This window comes from Amblyomma americanum, chromosome 11 (genome assembly GCF_052857255.1).
Source record: "Amblyomma americanum isolate KBUSLIRL-KWMA chromosome 11, ASM5285725v1, whole genome shotgun sequence".
Lineage (NCBI taxonomy): Eukaryota > Metazoa > Arthropoda > Arachnida > Ixodida > Ixodidae > Amblyomma > Amblyomma americanum.
In genome coordinates this window covers 122,716,766-122,740,072 of record NC_135507.1, presented here as the reverse complement: position 1 = coordinate 122,740,072, position 23,307 = coordinate 122,716,766, and the positions used below count along the sequence as shown (strand labels likewise).

Below are 23,307 nucleotides of genomic sequence, written 5' to 3'. Positions count from 1 at the left end.
AACAGGAGCGCCCGAGGACGAATTCGGAACGGAAAAGAAGGACGTCTGGTGTTCCTGCATACCGCTACTGTAGATTGGGCAGTGCACAGCCGTGCGGACGGAAAACGCTTACCTACCTTCAGTCCGTGTATTACATGCCGCCTAGGTGCTATTGTTGAACTTAGCTCCAAGCAGCGCAGTTTCCTTCAGCCATATTCGAAATAAAGCCTTTGCGTTACTGCTGCTATGCTGGGTGATTGTCACCTCCTCGCATCCCATGGGAGACAGTCACTAAAAGTGACTCCGCAGGCCAGCGCTCAGAGTGAAGCTGTTACTTACCTCGATGACGAAAGAAGAAGGCGCCGACCAAAAGAAAAGATGGGATGACGTTTCGGCTCCCCCACGGGAGCCTTGTTCACAATGAGGCATAACGTAGCTTCGTCCTTTATTTATACACGGCGCATGAGCGACCCCAGACACCTGGCGTAGATTGGGGGCAAGTTTCCGTCATTTCGATTGAGCGTGTGCGCTGTCGTCTGAATAATCAGTGATTCCAGATAGTGCCGTGACTTGCTGTCCCTTTCTTTTGCAATCACACGTGCCTCGGCCCAGTCTATGTTGTGTGCGGCGGAAACCGAGTGCTCGGCAAGCGCATTTTGACCTGCGCGCCGGTTTCTGACGTCACTCTGGTGATCCCGTATTCTTCGTTCAAAGTTACCCGACTCGCCGATATACACAGATGGGCAGTCCGCACAGGGTATCGAATACACGACACCTGGGAACTTTTCTTTCTTTAGCTTGTCTTTGACGTGCACAAGCTGACTCCTCAGTTTTCGAGCTGGCACATGCGCGGTCTTAACTTCGTAGGACCGTAATATGCGCGCCAAAGGTTCGCTGATGCCAGGAACACAGGGAATCGCGGCTCGTTTCTGGGTAGCGGGACTAGCTTGCAGCCTAGGACGTTCCATTTGGCTCTGTACGGAGTTCATGACGTGTACAGGATAGCCACATGTGGACAAGTCACGCCGTACACGCACATCTTCAGCAATCTGGTCTTCTCCTATGGAACACATTTCTTTTCGTCGGAGGAGCGATGACACCATGGAACGTTTCTGGCAATCAGGGTGAACGGGCTTAAAATTTAGGTACCGGCCGGTGTGCGTGGGTTTTCTGTAAATGGTGAAATTTAGGCGTGAGGACTGTCTGGAAACGAGTATATTTAAAAATGGGAGGCGGCCGTTGATTTCCTCTTCAACGGTGAACTGTATGCTAGGCTCCAAACTGTTGAGGTGAGTAGTAAAGTCATGCAATGCTTCTTTCTTCAGTATGCAAAAGCAGTCGTCCACGTACCTCAGGAATACTTTTTGGGGCAGGCGTGAAGGACGCAAGAGCACGGCCTTCGATTTCTTCCATGGCCAAGTTCGCAACTGTCACAGAATTCGATGCACCCATGGCGGCTCCGTGAATCTGCCTGAACGGGACATTCTCAAAAGTGAAGTACGTGTTTGACAGGCAAAATCTCAGAAGGCGGGTGAGGTCATGCACATCTATCGGGGTTCTTTCTGGCAGTGATGGGTCTGATTCAAGGGCAGCGGTGCATGCTTCCAAGGCAAGGTCAATCGGCACACTTGTGAAGAGTGACTTTACGTCGAATGAAACCATGATTTCTCCGGCGTTGATTTTAAGGTTTTGAACCTTTTCGATGAAGTGCTGGGCGTTGCGCAGGTGCGTAGGGCTCCTGCCGAGGAGAGGAGAGATAACTCTGTGCAGAAACTTGGACAGATTCTGAAGCGGCGAGCGCGTAAAATCCACTAGAGGGCGCAGAGAGACGTCAGGCTTGTGAATCTTTGGCAGGCCGTAGATCGCCGGGGCTGAACCACTGTGGCACAATAGGTAGAAATACAGCGACCTGTGCTGCGGGGGCACCACTCGAAAAACGTCGGCCAGCAATTTTTGCAGTTCTCTCTGCACCTTGGCCGTCGGATCTCGAGCGAGACGAGAGTAAGTATTAGCGTCTTCCAAGAGGATCAGCATTTTCTTTTTGTAATCGCACTTACCTAAACGTACAGTGGCATTCCCCTTGTCGGCCGGAAGTAATAATAATAATAATTGGTTTTTGGGGAAAGGAAATGACGCAGTATCTGTCTCATACATCTTTGGACACCTGAACCGCGCCGTAAGGGAAGGGCTAAAGGTGGGAGTGAAAGAAGGAAGAAAGAGGTGCCGTAGTGGAGGGCTCCGGAATAATTTCGACCACCTGGGGATCTTTAACGTGCACTGACATCGCACAGCACACGGGCACCTTAACGTTTTTCCTCCATAAAAACGCAGCCACCGCGGGCGGGTTCGAACCCGGGAAGATCGCAATGTCTGGATTGGTGCGGAGGCTTGTAATAGCTTCTTTTTCTTTGCGCGTAAGAGGAGAGACCGATGAATGCGAACGTAGCTTGGAAAGGACGCTCACCCCGCGTGTGCGGGCTTCGTGTCGGCGCGACGGGTCAACCTGGTTTAAAGCTGTCTCTGCAGCACATATAACCTTTCTGATGTCGGGAGCGGGGCCAGTGTTGAAATTCAGGCCAAGGCTCAAAACAGACATTTCCGCCCGGTTCGGCTGGTAGGACGAAAGGTTTCGCACAAGCGCTTTCGGGGCATCCGAAGAGCTGCCTCCCCGGCTCTGCCTCAGCCTCTCCAACTTGTTCTTGTGAGCTTAGCTTGTCGCGTCCGAAGGCCAGCTTGGAAGTTTGCATGCAGTTGTATGCCAGGGAATTCTTCCGGGCAGTTGAATTCTAACCGTCGTCTTGCGAAAAACGCATCGTTTTCCAGCTTTGATTTTGTCTTTGCATTCCAGGATCCTAGCCTGTAGAAGCTGTCGTTCCGCTTTGGAGACTACACTCAACCCAAACCTTGTGCAAACAGGCCGATGCAGAAGTAAGGAACGGGGAATCAAACCTTGGGCTTTGCAGGCGAGGTTGAACTGAAGGTGCCCCTTGAAAGCAGCGATCCGGGTTGTCAACGAAACGTAGCGTCGTGTCTCAGTGATGATGGGTTGGCCATACGTCTGCGAATATGCTTGAAGTCTAAAGAATGACGGAAACCCGTCTGGTCAGGATGGTACATGACGAAAGAAGAAGGCGCCGACGTCATCCCATCTTTTCTTTTGGTCGGCGCCTCCTTCTTTCGTCATGTACCATCCCGACCAGACGGGTTTCCGTCAGACTCTAGACTTACTTACCACCAACGAGACCTAAAGCATTTTCGTGTCCGGGTATCAAGCGACATGTGTGACTGGCATAACTGTGAACTTCGTATATAGTAGGAATACGTTGCCATGGGCGCGTTATAAAAATTATGTCGCGGAATCCTTGAAAACGATCGCACGCCATCTCGTGAAGGCTGCTTGATGCATGGTACTGCTACCATGATGGTTAACATTTGAATGTCTATTTTTTTTGCCTTTCCGTCTTTAACAAAGCCATAGAAAATCTTTTACGTTTCCTAAGCACGATTAACCACACGTTGTAAACAAATGCGCACGATGTGCATGGAAGCGTTTTGGAGCGGAGTCTGCATGAATGTACACACTACAACAACGACATGTGATGCCGCAGGAATAACAACAAAAAGCATTCAGAAAAGCCTTCAGCGATTGTAAAGACAAGCAGTCAGGCGATCTATTCGCTGGCGCGAAGAGGCCCGATAGCTGAGCGGCTTTCCCCGACATGAAGCCCGATCATGTTTTCACGCCTCAAAAGATCCAATTAGGGTTCCCGCATGTCATTCGAAGGTTTTGCCAAACCACAGTGCCGTGTTCCCACACCTTTACACCCACATCAGCCGAAACACTTCCTGTTGGAAGCGAACCATCAGACGTAGCAGCTGTCGCTACGAGCACTTAGGAGGTGTGTAATGACGGCGTGATCACGTGATCGAAGATGGCAGCCCACATGACGCGACGCTGTAAAGAATATTTTACGGAAGTCTTGTGAATGCACAGGTTACCTACAGAAAACCACGGCCGTAGTAAAACCGGTGTACGTCTGACCTAGTAAGTCTCCGGTATGCTAAATTTCTAAAATAGGCGTAACGTCTGGCAAAATTGCTGGATTTAGCCTAACCGGGCAGCGGTAGACAGCGTCTATTAATCTCTTTTTCTTGCCATATCTGTGCACGCCATGAGCAGACGACGACCGAAGATGGGGTGGCCATCACGTCTGAACGAGGCAGCATTTCTGCGGCCGCGGAATGCTCTTGCTGTCGCCGCCGAATGCTCAAGTGTGAACGCGCCTTTAGGGTTGTTTGACGGCGAAACGAATCACTGGTCCGCCAATCCGACTCTTTGATCCACGACCCTCTTGCCAAGCATTTTGCTTCAGATGTTCGAGCCGAGCACCATGCATGGAGTAACCTTGTACCCATTAGAAAACCAGTGTATACCCGGCAGCACTGGGGATCGAACCCAGCGCTTCCCAAATGCGAGGCGGATGCCCTGCTAGAAGGCCATCACTTCAGTGCGTATACGAACCCGTACGGAAGTGAATGCTCAACGATGCGTTCAGTGGGATTTTGGACTGCGAATTCCACCGCTTTGAAAGTCGTTTGTTGCCCACATTCGAGGGGAATTTCGCGCACGCTGCCTTCTCCGTCAGGAACGCGCGGGCAGTCCGACAGCGTCGCGCGCGTCGTCACGGAGTGGCTGTACGCCTTCTTCGCCACCTATTAGGCGCAAAACTAAACAGACCCATTGCTCTATTATGGGCTGCAACCGCACCTTCAGAATATTCTCGAATACGGACATCTTACGGGTTTCTAAGGCCACATTATTAGAATACAAACGCGAGTGCTCGATTCTAAGCGTTCGTCCCCAGAAGCAATTTTGCGTCCTATTTTTTTTTTTAGCCAGGTAGTATCGTGCAGTGACCGAACGCTCCGGGTGCACTCCCTTGGACGATTAACAGCTGGGGGCCCCACCCCAGCTATTGTGTTCAAAGTGTTGGGCGCGTGTTTTTCTTTTCTTCATTGACTGTTCACGCGGGCAACTTGGACAAATGTATTATGTAAATAGTGTATTTACGACCTCTCCTTCTATCCCATCTCACGTTCGGTTCTTAATGTAAACAAGCTTATCAGCATTGCTTTTTTTTATCTCAAAAATGTTTTGGACCGTTTGTCAGTAGCTGCCTGTGCCATGGCCAATCCCCCCCCCCCCCCCCCCCTTAGTCGGTGCGCGTCATTGACTATACTTGAGGACAACAGGAACAACAACAATATTAGGCGCGTCCATCATAGTTCGATATACAATGGCTAGGAAATGAAGGGGAGCCAAACCGGCGACATCTGGCAACGGCAAAAGGAGCGGGTCATAGCAAATCTTGAGGGGACGCCTGCTGGATAAGGACCAGGTTCTTGTGTGCGGAATTTAATTCGACAGCAATCCCGCCGTCTATGATGAGATCCAGAGCCAAACTAGTCATTCTGTACACGAAAAGGTTAGCGTCAGGTTTGTCGTACGTGTCGATGCTTTCGGCAGCCTCGGGATTTTGAGGTAAAAGAACGGGACAGTTGACGACATTTTTTGCATGTTTTGCCACTTCTGGTTGGATAGGGTCCGTATTGCAGGGTGGCCACCTCACTCCAATAGAATAGGAAGAAAGACGAAGATCTATCGTTTGACTGCGTGGCAGTGTCGTACGCGTACGTCACGAAAGGTAACATAGGATTGTAGCTTACCTTGGTACGATGAACGATGCGACATCCGACGAGGAGTGTTTCAACGATGTTGAAAAGAAAGACACGTCCACTGTCTCTAAGCGACTCGCTGGGTGCGCCGTGTCTTTGCACAAAACGATGAAGCGAGCAGATATCAACTTCGCGGGAAGTACCAACGGAAAAGCGCAGTGGCTTCGGCATACCAGATGAGATGACCGACGATCATCAAGCGGCTCCTAGAGACCGTGCAGGTCAGTGGCCCGTACAGGTGAACGCCAACAAGATACCGAATGGGCGTGCAGGGTATGGAAGTTGCTGCAAGGGGTCGGTCAGACTTCGCGCGGCGGAGGACTTACGGAGTTGACAGGCGAGGCAGGATGGGACGTACTTGCGAATATACCCGTACATGCCGTGCCAATAGTAACGCCGCGAAATCCGTTTGTATGTTTTCAGAACTCTTGCATGTGCACACTGAGGATCGGCATGGAATGAAACACAAATGTCAAACTGCAAATGGCGAGGAATCCCTAGGAGCCTCCATCCTACATCAGGGATGTAGGTGGATCTTGGAGATGGCCGTCCCGGATTGTGGAATTTGGAACTTCGCGGTGCTGTGCGCGAGAATGTTCAACTGCTGGTGATGTGGCGATAACGTCGACGACGGACGTATGCCGTCGGTCTTTCCGCTGCTCCTTAGGCGTACGAGCGACGGTAAGGGGTTCGAGAACGAGACTTGCGGCCGAGGAGCTTGCAGCATCGCTGTGAAGCGGAGCGCGAGACAGAACACCGGCGCCCCTGTGATTGCGACCAGGTTGGTAGGTTGCACGGATGTCACTCGAATGCAGAGAGCCCGGCGGGCGAGGCGTCAGGACGGCTCTTTAAATGACGACAGCCAGCAAAGCGTGCGATGACCCATGACGACATCAAACTGGCGGCCGTATAGATATATGCATGGCCGAACTATCATTAGAGCCCAAACGACAGGTAAACATTCCTCAGTAACGGAGTAGTTACATTGAGCTTTGGTTAGCGCCCGAATGGCGTGCGAAACGACATATCTTGAGGTACACGTTTGAGCTGAGCCAAGGCAACTCCGGAGGCCGAAGCCATTCGCGTCAATTTTTACTTCGCTAAGTGGAGCTGGGTCGTAGTGCCGGAGTACTGACGGTGAAGTCAGCCAACGCTTCCTCGCGTTCGGCGGACTAAGCAGACAGTTCACGTGGTCTGCCAAGAAGCTTCGTCAGGGGCGCAGTGATAGACGCAGAATTGGCGTACGAAGCGCTGAAAATGGGAACACGGAGCTGATAAGTTTCGAAGTTGCTTGATCGAAGTCGGTCTTGGAAACTACGCCACAGCACCGAGCTTGGCCGGTCAATGGAAATGGTCTTGGTTGGAGACGATGTGGCCAAAGATTATCAACTGCCCGGCTCCACCCCGCCACTTCTCAGATTTAGCTGCAGGTCGGCGTCGGTTAGGCACGCCGAAAATTATTGCTGTAGGCACGCGAGTTGGAAGCGGAAATCGTTGGAAAAGACAAGGGTGTTGTGTATAGGTAGCAGAGGAACGCGGGCCACTTGAGCTTGCGTACGATGTTTTCGATCATCCATTAGAAAGTGTTTATCGCTTTACACAGGCCGAGTGACATTATAGTAAACCCGCAAAGACCGTCGGATGTAACGAATGTCTTCTTATCTCTGTCAGAGGCGGCCATCGCCACATGCGCCGCCGCGGTGGCTGAGTGCCTGTAACGCTCGGCTGCTGGCCCGAAAGACGAGGCTTCGATCCTGGCGGCGGCGGTCGAATTTCGATAGGGGCGAAATTCTAGAGGCCTGTGTACTGTGCACGATGTCAGTGCACGTTAAAGAATCCCAGGTGGTCGCAATTTCCGGCGCCCTTCACTACAGCGTCCCTCATAGCCGGAGTCGCTTTGGGACGTTAAACTCCCATAAACCATTGGCACAGGCCAGTAGCCAGCAATTAAGTGAATAGACGCACAGTATTCTGAGCACTGAAGGCAGTCAAGATAAACGGGGAAGAGTGTGATTGTCCCTATGCCTAACATAGTTGAGGCGGCGCTAATCGAGACGTAATATGATAAAACTCTCATTCTTCTTACCAGTGCCAGCGGAGAATACCAAGGGCTTTGAGGGGGACGTGCGACACCACCGTGCAGAACGTTCTCAACTTGCTCACTAATCACGTGACACTCGGCCGCAGCGACAAGATATGGCCGCTGTCGAAAAGGCAGGTGAGAATCAACCGGTCTAGCGCGACGACGGGCAGTTGACGTCTGGCCTAAAGGTATCCGGGCAGCTGCTCACGGTGGGTCGATGGAAGCTTGTCGTCAGGCATCGTATCAGACACGGAATCTGAATGCAGAGGGTTCTCTGTGGGACTGTAGGCAGTCTCGCGATCTTCGAGGTTGGAGAGCAAGTAGGTTGTTTGAATAATTCAGAGTCCAGCGACCCACCACGCCGAAGGGTAAGTGTGCACGGGGACGGATTGTAAGCCACCATCTTCGTAAGACTTCTTGCGGACATCAAGAACCGCATACAACAGCGGCAGGTTCTTGCGGCGCGCAAAGGAAGCAGACGACGTAAATAAAACGGTGACTGCAGACGTAGGAGTACACGAGGGAGTAAAAAGCGTTCAATATCTTGGTGCAACTTCGGCTCCCTTAGCGACGGTGAGCTTCTGCATCCAGGTGGAATGGGTCTCAGCTGTAAGTTCGTCACGCAGCGCAGAAAATTCCACCTCAGCGCAGGCGCTATCACTCACGGATTACGTCACGTTGCGAGGAGAATTTCCATCGGAGAAGCCGGTCACGAGAACAGAACGACAGGACCGAGAACTGGACTGTGTATAAAATATCGTCAAATGACGGCCCGCGCTGCGCGTTCAGTCAGAGGTGCAGTTCGCTCTTGACTGGCAGTGCGGAGCGACAGACCGCGAAATGACGCTGTTACTGCGCGCAGTGTGCGGCATAGCCTTTCATGAGTCATGGAAACCACGGAAGCCGTGCCGGCAAGCGCGTATATCGGCGGTCCCTCGACCGTGACTTGTATGACGCTGTGGGGGGAAAGATGACGCCTTGAGCTCATCGAAGCTTAGGCAATTCGTGCCTACGAAATGGCAGAACTTAGTTTTCCTCGTCAACGAAGGCAGGGAAACGGCGCATGGGTGAGAGCGAACAGCGACGAGGGAGAGGGGAACGACAAGTCGCATACTGACGCTGGGTGGTTGCCTACACAATCTGAGGCGAGGACGAACGGTGGACCGCCCGTAATCAGGGTGAGAAGGTCATTGCTTGCTGTGATGATAAATGACTGTCTACTGTCAAAGACGGTTGGATGAATAAAACAAGATAAGCGCACAAGTTGTGACCATCTCATTCTGTAAGTTTTTTCTGGCCCATTTGGCAACGTAGACAGCCTCGGTCTTCTTATACCTCACGTCCCCTCCCCATTGGGAGAAGGTGAAGTAATTAATGTGGGAAGGATGTTGCGATGGCCGCTAAAGAGGATTAACCGGTTTGCTTGCCAAGCTTAGATAAAGAGATGCGCCAGCTAAGCAGAAAGAAATCCGGGGGGGGGGGGGGAGGGGGGGGGGGGTAGCAAGCGTGGGCTAGAAAGGCTGTGTGTATTTTTCTGAGAGGGCAGCTTCGGAGGTTGCTGGAGTTAAATATATTCCAATGACACATCTGCTAAGTCTTTTCTCGCATTCTTAATTGCATCCACTATGTTTAGCAGATATTCAACATTTCATTCTCGCGCAAATAAATTTCAAAATAGACGTTTTCCTGGCCTGAACTCAGATGATTTGAACAGGAAACACTGCACGTAATCCGCACGATGATCCCGCTCCCCGCCTCACTAACAAAATTTTGAGGTGTATATTAATTGTTGTTGTTTGTTAGTGGCCTTTTATTAATAAAATAACAGTGGACGGAAAACATGTCGGTAGCCGTGGCATCTGCCATCCAAAGCTGAAGCACCTGAGCTGCGTTTAGCGGGAATATAAGGACAGGGAGAGGGAAGGAGAGCGGTTAGCGATAGTAAGAGCATAGTAGTGGTGGGAAATACGCACTGTGTACCAATACCGTATAGGAAATAAATGCGGCCTCCATGGCATTTTATGGAAACACGTCATTTACAGTCACTGCTTCAGCCATTCAACTCGCCTACTAGTGTTTTCCCAGTAACGTTCGCGACCTCATGACTGCGTCCTGCGAAGCATCGTCACTGGCCCTCGACTGCGTTTCGGCTTCGGTTTGCTCTCTCTGCTGCTCTAAAATGGTTTGTTGTGGGGGAGAGACGGGGTCCGAGGGAATTCGATGCCAGTGTCAACACAAAATGTTCGACGAGGCCCCCTAGTTGCCGTTTATCTGTAGGTTAATCTTGAGAGCGTTCGTCAGCGCTGTGCCCTACAAGAGTGGCGGACATGTGGCGTCCTCTATTATCGCAAGTGTCACTTGATCGAGGGTAGGCAGCGTCAAGTGCGCGAGAACCCTGGCATGCTATCTTCGGCATCAGGACCACCAGAACCGAGTCCCTCGCTATACGATGAGCACATCGAATAAGTGAATTGAGCGGTGCGCTATCATTTGTTGCAAAAGAACACAATTATGCGCTTGTGCCTGTGTTTATCTCTTTCGTCCTGTCTATTAGCGCTGTTCAGTAAGCTTCCATCAAAATGCACCAGCCCTACTCAGTCATCTCCTTGGATTGAAAAAACCCCCCAGATTTGCGAAATTGATACGGCAACCTCGTCACTACGGCGTCTCTAATTTCCCTGGAGCTGCTTTAATTGCGACGTTAAACCCCACAAAACAATACAGCCGGGCAGACTGCAGCCTTTTAATGCGGGAGCGGGTAAAAAACAACACTAGTAAACAAACACTGATTACGTTCAAGCATAAAGTCGAGAAAAGAACACTCTTGAATCAAAACAGTCACACTTAATAACAGCGCATGAAACACATTCGCATTAAGAAGAAGCACTCACACACACGGACGAACGCTGCACTCGCGTCTGGTTTACTGCAGCAAGACAGGCCCTGCGTCGTGAAGGCGTGCACAAATATCTGCTGCGGGTCCTTGGACCCAAGATATTACATTATTTTCGGAATATAGCGGTGTGCTTGGCCCGGTATTGCACTGCCTCCGGGATCGACCCGGGGCATATTAGCGCGCGCCTTTTCTTTCTATCTTTGCTCTCCTATCTTTAATTAAAGTTCCCTTCTTTCACCACGCGGAAGCGAGCGTGTCTCGGCTTGAGCCAGTAGGCAGGTCCGTGCACTTTCCTATTCTTACTTCCTATCAGACACAGCAATGGGCGCACAGAATGCACTGAGAAAGACACGTGCAAAAGGAAAACCTAGAGTCGAGATGGACGCTAAGAGACACCTTCTGACAGGGAAAAGGTCGAATTCCAGTGTGTACAAGAAAATGGCAGCATCGCTTACTCCGCTATTGCCCCATAATAAATATTGCAGTAATTGCGTAAGCGATGCTTTATTTTCTTGTACAGACCGGAATTCAACCTTTTCTATGCCACAAGATATCTCTTAGGGTGCATGTCGGCTCTTGGTCCGCCTTTGGTACGTGTCTTTATTATATAGTGCACTCTGTGCGCGCATTCACGACGACGGGTTTATATGCAGCATGCCCTGTTGCCATTACACACATTTTTAGACAATCTATAGACTGTGTATAGGCTTCTGCATATAAATTCTACAGAATATAATTTGGACCACCTGGGGATCTTTAACGTGCACTGACGCACACGGGCGCCTTAGCGTTTTTCCTCCAGAAAAACGCAACGCCGCGGTTGGGTTCGAACCTTGGAACTCCAAATCGAATTATTCCGGAGCCCTCCACTACGGCACCCTTCTTCCTTTCTTCTTTCACTCCCTCCTTTATCCCTTCCCTTACGGCGCGGTTCAGGTGTCCAACGATACATGAGACAGATACTGTGCCATTTCCTTTCCCCCAAAACCAATTATTATAGAATCTCTATAGACTGCATATAAATTGTATAGAATCTCTATAGACAAACCCCACAGAACAATCTATAGGCAAAACAAATCCTTTAGACAGTATATATCAACCCGCCGCCGTCGCTCAGTGGCTAGGACGCTCGGCTACTGATCCAGTGTTCTCGGGTTCGAACCCGACCGTGGCGGCTGCGTTTCGATGGAGGCGAAACGCTAAGGCGCCTGTGTGCTGTGCGACGTCAGTGCACGTTAAAGATCCCCAGGTGGTCGAAATTATTCCGGAGCCCTCCACTACGGAACCTCTTTCCTTCTTTCTTCTTTCACTCCCTCCTTAATCCGTTCCTTTTCGGCCCGGTTCAGGAGATTCCCGATATGTGAGACAGATACTGCGCCATTTCCTTTACCCAAAAACAAATTTTCATTTTCTTAGGCAGACATACCCCGCCGCGGTGGCTCAGTGGTTAGGGCGCTCGACTACTGATCCGGAGTTCCCGGGTTCGAACCCAACCGCGGCGGCTGCGTTTTTATGGAGGAAAAACGCTAAGGCGCCCGTGTGCTGTGCGATGTCAGTGCACGTTAAAGATCCCCAGGTGGTCGAAATTATTCCGCAGCCCTCCACTACGGCACCTCTTCTTCCTTTCTTCTTTCACTCCCTCCTTTATCCCTTCCCTTACGGCGCGGTTCAGGTGTCCAACGATAAATGAGACAGATACTGCGCCATTTCCTTTCCCCCCCAAATACCAATTATTATTATTATTATTAGGCAGACATACAGTCTATAGATTTATGGCCACACACTTTTAGTAGACGTGTGTCTATGGACAGTCTGTAGATTACGAATAGCCAAAAGGAATATCGATATAAAGGCAATGAGTATAACAAGTCCATAGACTGTCTATAGACCATTTTTATGAGGAATGCAGTGAACAAGCCGTGAGTGCAGCGCTCATCCGTGTGTGTGAGTGTTTCTTCCTAACAAGAATATGTTGCATGTGTGGCTGTTATGTGTGACTGCTTTGTTTTCAGTTAGAGTTTCTTTAATAATTTTATACTTGAACATCATCAGTGTTTGTTTACTATGTTTTCTTTTAGCCATGCACACCCGCATTAAAAGGTTGACCTGCCAGGCTGCATCGTTTTGTGGGCTTAATTCCCCAAATTAAGTCATTTGTGCTAAGGCACGCAAACGTAGGTAATGAAAACACGTATGCCACTCTTGTTGGATACTTCAGCAGCGCTGTTTGTGAAGGTATCAGGGGGGGGGGGGTGTTAACGTCCAAAGCGACTCAGGCTATGAGGGACTCCGTAATGAAGGGCTCCAGAAATCTATACCACCTGAGATTGTATAACGTGCACTTACATCGCAGAGTACACGGGCCTCTAGAATTTCGCCTCCATCGAATTTCGACCGCCGCGGCAATGATCAGCCGAATATCGATGGAGGCGAAATTCTCTACGGGCCTCTAGAATTTCGCCTCCATCGAATTTCGACCGCCGCGGCAATGATCAGCCGAATATCGATGGAGGCGAAATTCTTGAGGCCCGTCAATGGGAGATGCATTAAAAGAATGGGAAGGGGAGCACAGTGTAGAGATGTGGAACAGTAGCGAACGCCTGGAGATCTGTACTCGTACAAGGGTGTGTCAGCTACACTCGGCCTGGAACATAATCTGAAGAATGCTGCAAATTTCATATTTGGATGTACGGTTAACCACCGCATCAATCGGTCGTTGTCGGAAGTTGGCTAGCAGAGCAACTTACTCTATCGGGGCCTCAAAATGCGCGTCAACAGTACCCGGTCTACATACTGGCAATAAAACCGATCGGGTCTTGTTGCGACTCTGTCATTTTTCGATATTGAGCGCCCTATACTGCACTAGCTGCTTAGCTTGTTTTGTGGCGCTACTTGCGTGTTTATGTGAAAACCGCTTATTTCTGACCTATTAGCCCTTGCACTCCGCTGACTGAGTCAGCTTTTTATGTCAAATATAGATGAAAAGGTGTTAAGACATTAATATAACTGTTTGAATTTCACATGACGTGGTTCGGGTGTCCACCGAAATGTGGGACGATTACTGCACCAGTTCCTTCCCACAAAAATTAGCTGCGATTTAACTACTGCTGAACCTGGTTAGAGCGCGAAAGCTGTGGTACATCGGGCAAGTAGATGCGGCTTGGCGTCTGTAACGTTGAGAAAATTGAAAATTGATTTTGAGGAAAGGAAACGATGCAATGACCTTCTCGCATATCGGCGTACAATTGAACCGCGCCATAAGGGAAGGAATAAAGGAGTAACTGAGAGAAGAAAGGAAGAAGCAAGTGCGGTAGTGCAGGTCTCCGGGATAATTTCGACCATGGTAAAAGAATGCAGCGCGAAAAAAACAAGGACGAACAGATGTGGACAGGACAAGGCGCTTTGTCCTGTCCACATCTGTTCGTCCTTGTTTTTTTCGCGCTGCATTCTTTTACCATGTTCACTGACCAACAAGCCCAAACAGCCGCTTTAGTTAATTTCGACCACCTGAGGATCTTTAACGCGCACTGACATCACACAGCGCAGGGGCGCCTTTTGCGTTTCGCGTCAATCGAAACGCGGCTGCCGGGATCGGGTTCGAACCCGGGTACTCTGGGTCATTAGCGGAGCGCTCTAACCATTGAGCCACAGTGACGGGCAATGTACTTATGCGTTACAGCGTTCTAGACTACGATGATTTTGAGAAAAGGAAGAGCGCAAAACTTGCTCCCTTGTTCAGCCCTCCACTACAATGCCTAGAATACTGCCGGTATATTTTATGCACTGTACCTCCACTAAGGAACCTCTTTCTTCGTGTCTTCTTTCGATCCCTCCTTTATCCATTCCCTCATGGCGCGAATCAGATGTCCGTCAAGATGTGACACAAGTACTGTGCCATTTTCTTAAAAAAAACGTTTGTTTTTTCAGCTTGAAGCGGCGCAGCGTCTCTCCAATTGTTGCCGTTTCTGGTTTTCCCGACGGGGTCTAGGCGTCCGTCTCCGCCTCAAACCGCCGTATAGACGTCGCGGAGAGGAGAAGGGACGCGGGAAAGGTGACCACTTGTGACATTTGTAAAAATAGATAATGTGATTAGGAATACTATGTATGTTATGAGTTTATGGCATTCCTGATCGTTTATTTTTTTCAAATGTCACTAGTGGTCGCCTTTCCTGCGTCTTTTCTTCTGTCCGCGACGTCTATGCGGCGGACTGAGGCGGAGACGGTCGCCTATACCATAAACTCGGAACATCCACAGCAATGTCATTGATCTGTGTACACAGTGCAGCAACACAAGCGGCAGAAGCTAATGTGCGCGGCACTTTTTATTGATACCAAAGTTGCATACGATAACGTGACGCATGAGGCCATACTTGATATGCTAGAGGCTGTTGGAATCGGTGGACAGGTGTATAGGAGGATCTAAATCTATTTGACCAAAAGGGCATGTTTATTATGCGTGAAGAAGACTCCACTCTCCCGCATTACACCTACCGGGTCGTGCCCCAGGGCGAAGTGCTCAGTCCTACTTTGTTTAATCTAGCACTCCAGGAGTACCTACCTAATACAGTCCTTATCTCTATGCATGCCGATGACATCTGCACCTGGGCCTCCTGCGTAACGCGTCTCCAGGTGCGAGCAAGACTACAGAGGGAAGCAACCATAACTTCCTCCTATCTTCGAGAGCAACGTCTGAGCGTGTTAGCCGAGAAGTGCGCTATAGTGGCATTTATGCGCAAAAGAATGACTCATTATCCGCTAACTATTGACGGCTATGTCGTTGCCTATCGTGCATCTCATCGTTTTTTAGGAATTGCTATAGATCGCAATTTATCATGGAGCCTGCATTGTAAAGAAAAAGCTAATCTCTATCACTGACCTGCTCAGATTTAATTGCGGCAGATCATGGGGCTTGTTGATTCTATCAATGCTGCAGCTGTACAGAGCACTCTTTTTCGGATTTTTGCGGTATAGTGCACAAGTGCCTTCAAGCACATGCAAGACAAATTTGCGTGCCCTCAAACTATACAAGCTGAGGCATTTCACACATGCCTGCGTCTCCCTCGCAGAGTATCAACAGTTGCCATCATTGAAATCGCCCAGGACTACCCACTCTCGACGTATATAACCCTTGACAACCTGCGTATCCACATACGGTGTCTAAAAAGTATTCCCCAGCACCACCTTGTGCCAGTGGGGGATCAAAGACCACACGCAGCGCTTTCAAAGGTTATACCAGCCCACCAGTCTTCCTATCACAGTTCACCCCGACAGCACAGCCTTCCTCTGCGCTGTGGTCTGCGGGAGGCATGCGTACGCCTTACAATTGCGGGCATAACGAAAAAATCGAAGTTATTGACACCGGCCATTAAACAGCTGACACTCTACCTACTCCCCGCCGCATATAGTGACCGCACTCATGTGTATACAGATAGTTCGGTCCCTGGCACAAGTTCAACCTATGCCGTGGTCATTCCTGCGAGACAGACCTGTATTACCCAGCAAACTACACGTCGGACAACCTCCACCGAGTCAGAATTGGCCGCTCTTCTTGCAGCTGTGCCGTACATCGGTGAACAAGCACCCCACAAATGGGCTGTGTTCTGCGACTGAAAAGCAGCCCTGCAGTGTCTTATTTCTGCTCTACGCCATGGCAATCGCGATCAACTCGTAGCTGAATTAAGACATCTCCAAGCCAGGCGCAGGAAGAGGGTCACGACATCGTCTGCCAATGGATACCGGGACACTTTGGCATTGTCGGAAACGACGCAGCTGACGCTCTAGCTCGAGCGGCTCACGGCGGTGCCAACATTGTCTAGACACCATTGACAAGAGCCGGCGCAGCAAGACACTGCAAATGCTTGGCCGAAGAGAGCTTTTAGCGTCATGGTCTTCTCCTCATGCCGTCTGTACCGCCTAGACCCCTTACTTACACTCAATCCTCCGTAAGGCCTCTCCCGCTGCGATGCTACGCTGTTGTGTCGCCTGTGGCTGGGCGTGGCGTTCACAAATGCCTACTCCCACTTAATCGCAATGGCAGACTCTCGTGCGTGTGAGATCTGTGGGTGCGACGAAACTATAGAACACCTTCTTTGTAACTGCCCTCGGTTTCAGCGTGAGCGTGCACTCCTGGCTGAAACACTCTGCCGTTTAGATCCTCGGCTCCTTACTGAAGCCAAGATTCTGGGTCCTTGGAGTAAGCTTTCATCGCAGAGGACAGCTTTGAAGGCACTTTTCAAGTTCTTGAAGGACTCAGGGCTGAGTGCAAGGTTGTGAACTATCAGTGTGTGCCTTGTGCACCCTGCAAGTAATGGCCCACGGACACGTGGAAAAGTGATCATCTCCCTTTGTCGTCTCCCCTTTCTATCTCTCCTTCCATTCCCATTCCCATTCCCACGTGTAGGGTAGCATACCGGGCGCTGCATAGGGTAGTTAACCTCCCTGCTATTCCGTTTGTCTTTGTCTTTCTCATAACATACACAGATTCATAACTCAATAAACAGATTCATGCTCTGGAACAACCCGAAATACTCCAATAACAATAAAAAAATGCCTGCTGTGAAACCGTGATGGGTGTATGTATGGGCAGCACATGCCATTTAGCTCAACAACATCAAGGTAGAATGACAACAGATAGTCTTGAACCAGTATCTGTTTATTATAGAAAAACAGCCCATGGGCTCAAACAAAAATATATCGAGAAATAAAATGCGAAACAAATAAAGCATCGCTCAAGAAGGCCTCAAGCCTTCTCCCACCTTCCTCACACCAGCCAACGTCGGCAAACCACAAACGCCAGCAGCTTAGAGGTAAAAGAGGGTGGATGAGAGGCGCGGGTTGTGCTCCGCGTGCAGCGACTGGCCCGCGAGGAAGGCCAGCTTGTGGGCATACTGGCACGGGGCCGGCACGCGGATGGCGCCCGGCCAGTTGAAGTACAAGTGGGTCAGCTTGTAGGCCAGGCGCTGCATGTGGTCCGGCTTGAGGCCCGTCGTGTCATAGATGACGTTGTAGTGCGTCGGGGCCACGGTCCCCTGGCGCACGCTCTGTGACACCAGGAAGAAGTCGTAGCGCTCGGGGCGCGTCACCTCGCTGTCGACCACGGTGCCCGGTGGCGGGTTGGTCACGTGGTCACGTCCCGACACGAAGAAGCGCGTCGAGATGCGCTTGGTCACCACCACGAAGGCCAGCTTGTGCTCCACGCCCGGGAAGAGCGCTTGCAGCGAGGCCAGGATCTGATCGATCTCCCACACCTTCACCTGCGCCGCGCACAACAGAGACACGCTTCAGTCGCGCCCGCTGCCGCCACCAGCATCACCTGCCAGTGTATTTCTGCTGAAAGCAGAGGGCATTTGAAGTTACCAAAGAGTGGTTGGACGATCGGTGGTTCAAAGGCAGAGAGGTGACATAAGATTAAAAGTGAAGGACTGAAATACGGAGAATTGTGAGACCAATTTATATCATAGTAAAAAAAATTGTGAGATTACTGTGGCACCCGCATTGAAGGAATGCGCAAGCATTGATGCCTTCTCGCCCCTCTTTGCTTAAATTAAGTACCATCATTGCCCATTTTGAGTTAATAACTTGGCGCCATGCTTCGTTTTAAAATATGGCACCAGGCTTTGCTCCGTCTTCACTTCTGGTTTTTCAGATTTGTCGGCACGCTTTAGCTCCGCCTACTTGCGGTGTTTTCAAATTTTGCGCCACTTTTCCTCCAGCCCAGCCCACTTTCGGGACATTTTTGGCTCTAATAAATTACCCCACATGCACCTCATGACTTCCCCTGCGAGATTTTTTGATGCTCAATCTAACGCAAACATTGTTTTTCTTATAACTCAATTCGTTCGAACGTTGTCGTGATAGCATATAGTGACCAGGAGCTTCACCAGGAGCTTTCACCCAAGCCCCAGTGGCAGCCGTGTTGGTGTATATTGATGGAACATGGTGGAAGCCCGCGCGCAAGTCTAATCTGCTTGTCGACACTTGCTCGGGCTTCCAACATCGAATTTTCATGTTGCACATCATCACACAGCCCCCGTCACCTCATGTGGAAACCACCAAAAAACAGTACGCTTAAACTTTCGATTACCGCACTCTATTGCCGCGAGTTTGGTCCAGAGCAAGACGTGCATGCCTGTCACATACTTTCTAGCCATGATGACATCCTCATGGAAAATCGACCACTCACGCAGGTGCCATCTGCAATGTTTCCAATATCTGTACATTTCCTCATGCTATTCGGAACTCCCGGGAATCAAATCAGTGCGTACGTACATGCCAGATGCTCAGAGCTCCAGTCTCTTGATTCCTAATCCTATTCTATTACTCAGAAATTCAGCCTGCCTTGCGATAAAAAGTTACCGTTCTCAGAAGAAAATCTAAGTTTACTGTGGAATAAAATCTTTCTGTAATCACTACAACGCCTCAGCAAGAAGTTAAGCGTGGTCCACTACTGCAGTTTCCTGCAGGATCAAACGTCCAACATGGAGGCCGCATCATCTCTAGCGGACACGAAATGTAAAAATACCCGTGTAGTCTACTATGTAAATGGAAGTTAAAGAACAGCTTGTAAAAATTAATTAGCCACCGGTGGTCTAAATTATCCCCCTGCCCTCCACTACACCATATCTCGCAGCTTTCATGCAGCTTTGATACCCTCAGTGCCAAACGTTTTTAGGCGATTGAATATACATCTCGTTCGGTCGAAAAGCCGTCGTCGTATTCGGCCCCTCGTGTCGGAAATAATAGGGGTTGCGTAAAACAAATCTTACCATGCCAAGCGTTTTCCGCAGAATGTTCCGGATTGTCTCATGATTCAGCGTTTCGCGCAGTATAAGCTTACTATGTTCGAGTCTAGCTCACGGCAGGAATTCGAACCGGCGTTTTATAATGGGGCTGCGTAAAAAATCCTCTCATGCTAATCTGCGGTTCTAGTGATTGAGGATTCATTGGTGTGGGATGGCCGATGACGAGGTAAGGAAATAATTAGATTTAATTGAAAAATTGACATATTATAGAAAAGAAAAAACGTAAAAAGCGGTGTTCAAAGATTTCAGAACTCTCAGAAGGATAAGTCAATGCTTGATGATGCTATTTAAGACAATTTAGGGGGTAATTGAGCAATTATTTAACTGAAACAATTGAGAAAAGGAGAAAAATACGTTCAAAGGCGTCAAACTGCTAAGAATGGAAAACCTAACCCACTCCGCTATCGCATTATACTGTTAATGCGAAATTTAAGCGTCCTGTTCAATTTTTTTGATGTGATAGCATTAAATGGACCATGAAGGCGAAAACTCGCCAGCAACGTCTACGTGAAGCACCGGCCTTAAAGGGACTTCCCTCTCTTCACCCTCCACCTGTCAACTGTTCTCTTGCAGGGGAGAGAAGCCAGACGTGGTTCGATGAATGAGGAGCAGGCCCATGCTCAGAATATATAGCCTCCCAGGGAACGATGTGTGCGAAATTGAAGCTTCCTGGATCCATTACTTCTCGCAGAGCTCGGGAAGAACAACATGGTTCTCAGAGGCCCACTGGTGGCTCTGTTTGAAATGGACACCTTCCTGTGCAGAGGTATCCCTTACAAAAATTTCTTTAGACAGTCAATACAGTGTCTATGGACAAATGCTAGAGAGAAGTCTGTAGGCAATACTAATCCTATAGGCAGTCTATACACATTCTATAAATTTATGGCCATACACTTTTAGTTGACTTTTGTCTGTAGACATTCTATAGACTATGATTAGACAAAGAAATATCTATAAAAAGGCAATAGAGTCTATAACAAGTTTATAGACTATCTATAGACCATTTTTATAAGGGATATTGCATAACCACTACCGCACTGCTCTGGTAGTGGTATGATGAATTGCCACAATCTCAGATTTTAAATAGAAAACAACTGGAGTAGACTGGGTAGTGGAAGACAATGGACTCAGAATTGGAATAGAAATATAATTAGAATAAAATGAAAACTGCAATAGAATGGTGAGGCGAAGAAGAATACTGTCATATTTCCTCTGCATCAATCCAATTGATCGCTCTAAAATGTTTTTTCTTCCCAGCTACGAAACAAGCTATAGCAAACACTTATCAATACCTTGCAGTATGACAGGACAAAAATGACGAAGTCTGTCTCGCCAGGACGTTTTAGCACCCGCAAAATGCTTGCCAAGATGTAATGAATCCTCGCGCCCATTATTATTTATTACCAGTGGTGACGAACACCACAAAACAGGTACACCATGTTATTATCTAGAAAGATAGACAAATTCTTTCTGCGACCTTCAATGGTCCGTCCAGGTGGAAGAGATAAGATGACGCGACGCCTGGACCATCCAAGCCACGCAGTTTTCGAAGGCATACGGTGCCATATACCAGGCCATAATCACGTCTTCGAAATTTTTTTTTTCCAAAAGCCGCAAAGAGAAAGGTGGACATGCCTCTCGACCAGTAAATGTTGGAAACTCTTGAGAGCTGACTTCCCCTGCCAAGAACAGTAATAGACTCTCGATGTATTTCTACTGAAAGTCGACAGAAACTCTATTTGAATTTTTTGAGGGGATGGCATTAGCATCGGCCAGCTACATATTTCTCATTGAGACTATCTTAATAACCACAATAGTTATGTAGCAAGCGATTACAATTTAGCTAAGCAGCCTACCTGTAAACCTGATTCGCTTGTATTTGGATGTTTATGGTTTATGGGTTATATGGGTTTAACGTCACAAAGGGACTTTGGCTATGAGGGACACCGTACTGAAGGGCTTCGGAAATTTCTGATGTTCGCCACCACTACAGTTGCAGCACACAATGCCTGCACTACGTACCTGCATTAAACTCCACATGCATCTACATTATATGATTTTGTTTACATAATACGGTAGAGCTCGAATGGTCCAGGAAGGTTGGTCAAAAACTAGAAAAAATGAGCATTCATAAAACCAAGAAATAACAATACAGTTCAAAGGTCACAGTACAAATTTTGAGAACATTTAGGCTCTGCCTTAATGATATGACGCGACAGCATAAAATGTTGATTCCCATATGTGCAGAAGGTCATTCTGTACATTCATAGAACCATGGGACACCTCATACTCATCCTAGTGCAGTGGTGCAGCGGTTAAGCAATGAGAAACGTGCCTTCGCCCTTGTGTGCCCCGGGTTTCTCTTTTCGAGCGACCAATCATTAACTGCCATCTATGATGGTGGGGAGCTTGCTCCCTATCCAGTAGGCAGGTTGCGACGCCACTGCAAGGCCACGTGACCTAGATGGCCCACCTGCCTCCTGGGTTGCTCTGCGGGCACCACCTGCCACAGTTATGCTCGTGACTTTACTTAAGTTTGTCAAGGAAGCGTCCGTCTGCAATGGCCAAATTGACCAAAACAGTTACCACGTGACCTCGCTACATTACAGCAACAGTGGGTATATAGCGCCTGAATAGATACCTATACTTTCGACTCGTTATATACATGCTAGTATATTGGTGCCATTTTCATAAATTCTGGGGGCCACCTGCTTGATGCAGAATGTCCTAAATGGTGCCAAATGATGCGACATATTCGAGAGGATAAAACTGCTAATTGAGATGAAGCCGAAAATATGTGAGAGATTCGCACCAACGACCTTCCCAACCCAAACCGTACATTCTGAGGGTGTTCAGGCGGCCATTGCGGCCGAACCGCCCGTAGGAGGGGGTTCCGGTTGGTGTCAAACGATTAGTCCTGTTGTGCTGCACACGTTTATAACATTCATTACCTGACATAACGAGAAAATATACCGGATATAGCGAACCTGTCTGTAGATTGCAATAGAAGTGCAAAATCCATGATGTAGATGGCGCTGCTTGTGTCTTAGAAGGGATGTTTCTGGAAAGGAAACATTCTCGAACATTCGCATTTACTCTTGCTCATGTTTGCTGAGCACACCGTTGCAAATACGAAGCTCCCGTAGCTAGCACTGTGAAGTCGAACACTGGGGAAGCGTTGGCGGAGAATTTTTTCGTTCACAATGCCAACGCCGGGTGTTCTGGGTAACGAGGCCTCTGACGCTATCGCGTTAAAACTGCAGGTAAACAGAGTACCACCAGAAATGCTCACCTGGGGGATCTGTCCGTCAGACACCCCGTCGCGGAAGAAGATGATGCGGTCGGGCGAGGCGCCATCGTTGCACTGCGAGTACTGGCGCAGTGCGTCGCGCAGCAGCGAGGCGAGCGATTTGCCCAGCCCCTCGTGGGTGTCGTAGAAGGAGACGCGCTGGCGCTGTTGCCAGCGCGTCAGGCTCTTATTCATGCTGGCCACGAATGCGCCCGCAGAGCGATTGGGCGTGCTCGAATCCGGGTAGGTGTCGTACCCGATAACCATGGTGCTGGCCAGCGGGATCTCCAGGCACCAGGCCTCGCTGCCCAGCTTGCAGTTCAGCTGCACCGCCACCTTGGTGGCCACAGAGCGGATGGTCTTGCGGTTGCCGATAGTGCGGGCAAGGATCACCTGGAAACAATGAGGGCCATCATCACCATTATGCACTGTACTGCGTTAGCCATGACTTTGCTTTCCTGAGTCTACTTGCCTCATCTTACCCTACAGCTCCTTGCTACGTTAACACTTACATACACGTCGA

The 23,307-nt window shown here is 49.3% G+C and overlaps 1 protein-coding gene across 2 annotated transcripts in view; it reads right to left on the bottom strand.

Annotated features, from left to right (window-relative positions):
* Positions 1-17,325: 17,325 nt before the first annotated feature.
* LOC144111515 (piwi-like protein 1) overlaps positions 17,326-23,307 on the bottom strand; it is a 98,209-nt gene continuing 92,227 nt past the window's right edge. For both annotated transcript variants that reach the window (XM_077644840.1, XM_077644839.1), the window contains 2 exons: positions 22,788-23,177; positions 17,326-17,947 (listed from right to left, as the gene is read on the bottom strand). In XM_077644840.1, the coding sequence (XP_077500966.1) occupies positions 17,495-17,947; positions 22,788-23,177 (843 nt within the window). In that variant the 3' untranslated portion in view covers positions 17,326-17,494. The remainder of the gene's footprint in view (positions 17,948-22,787; positions 23,178-23,307) is intronic.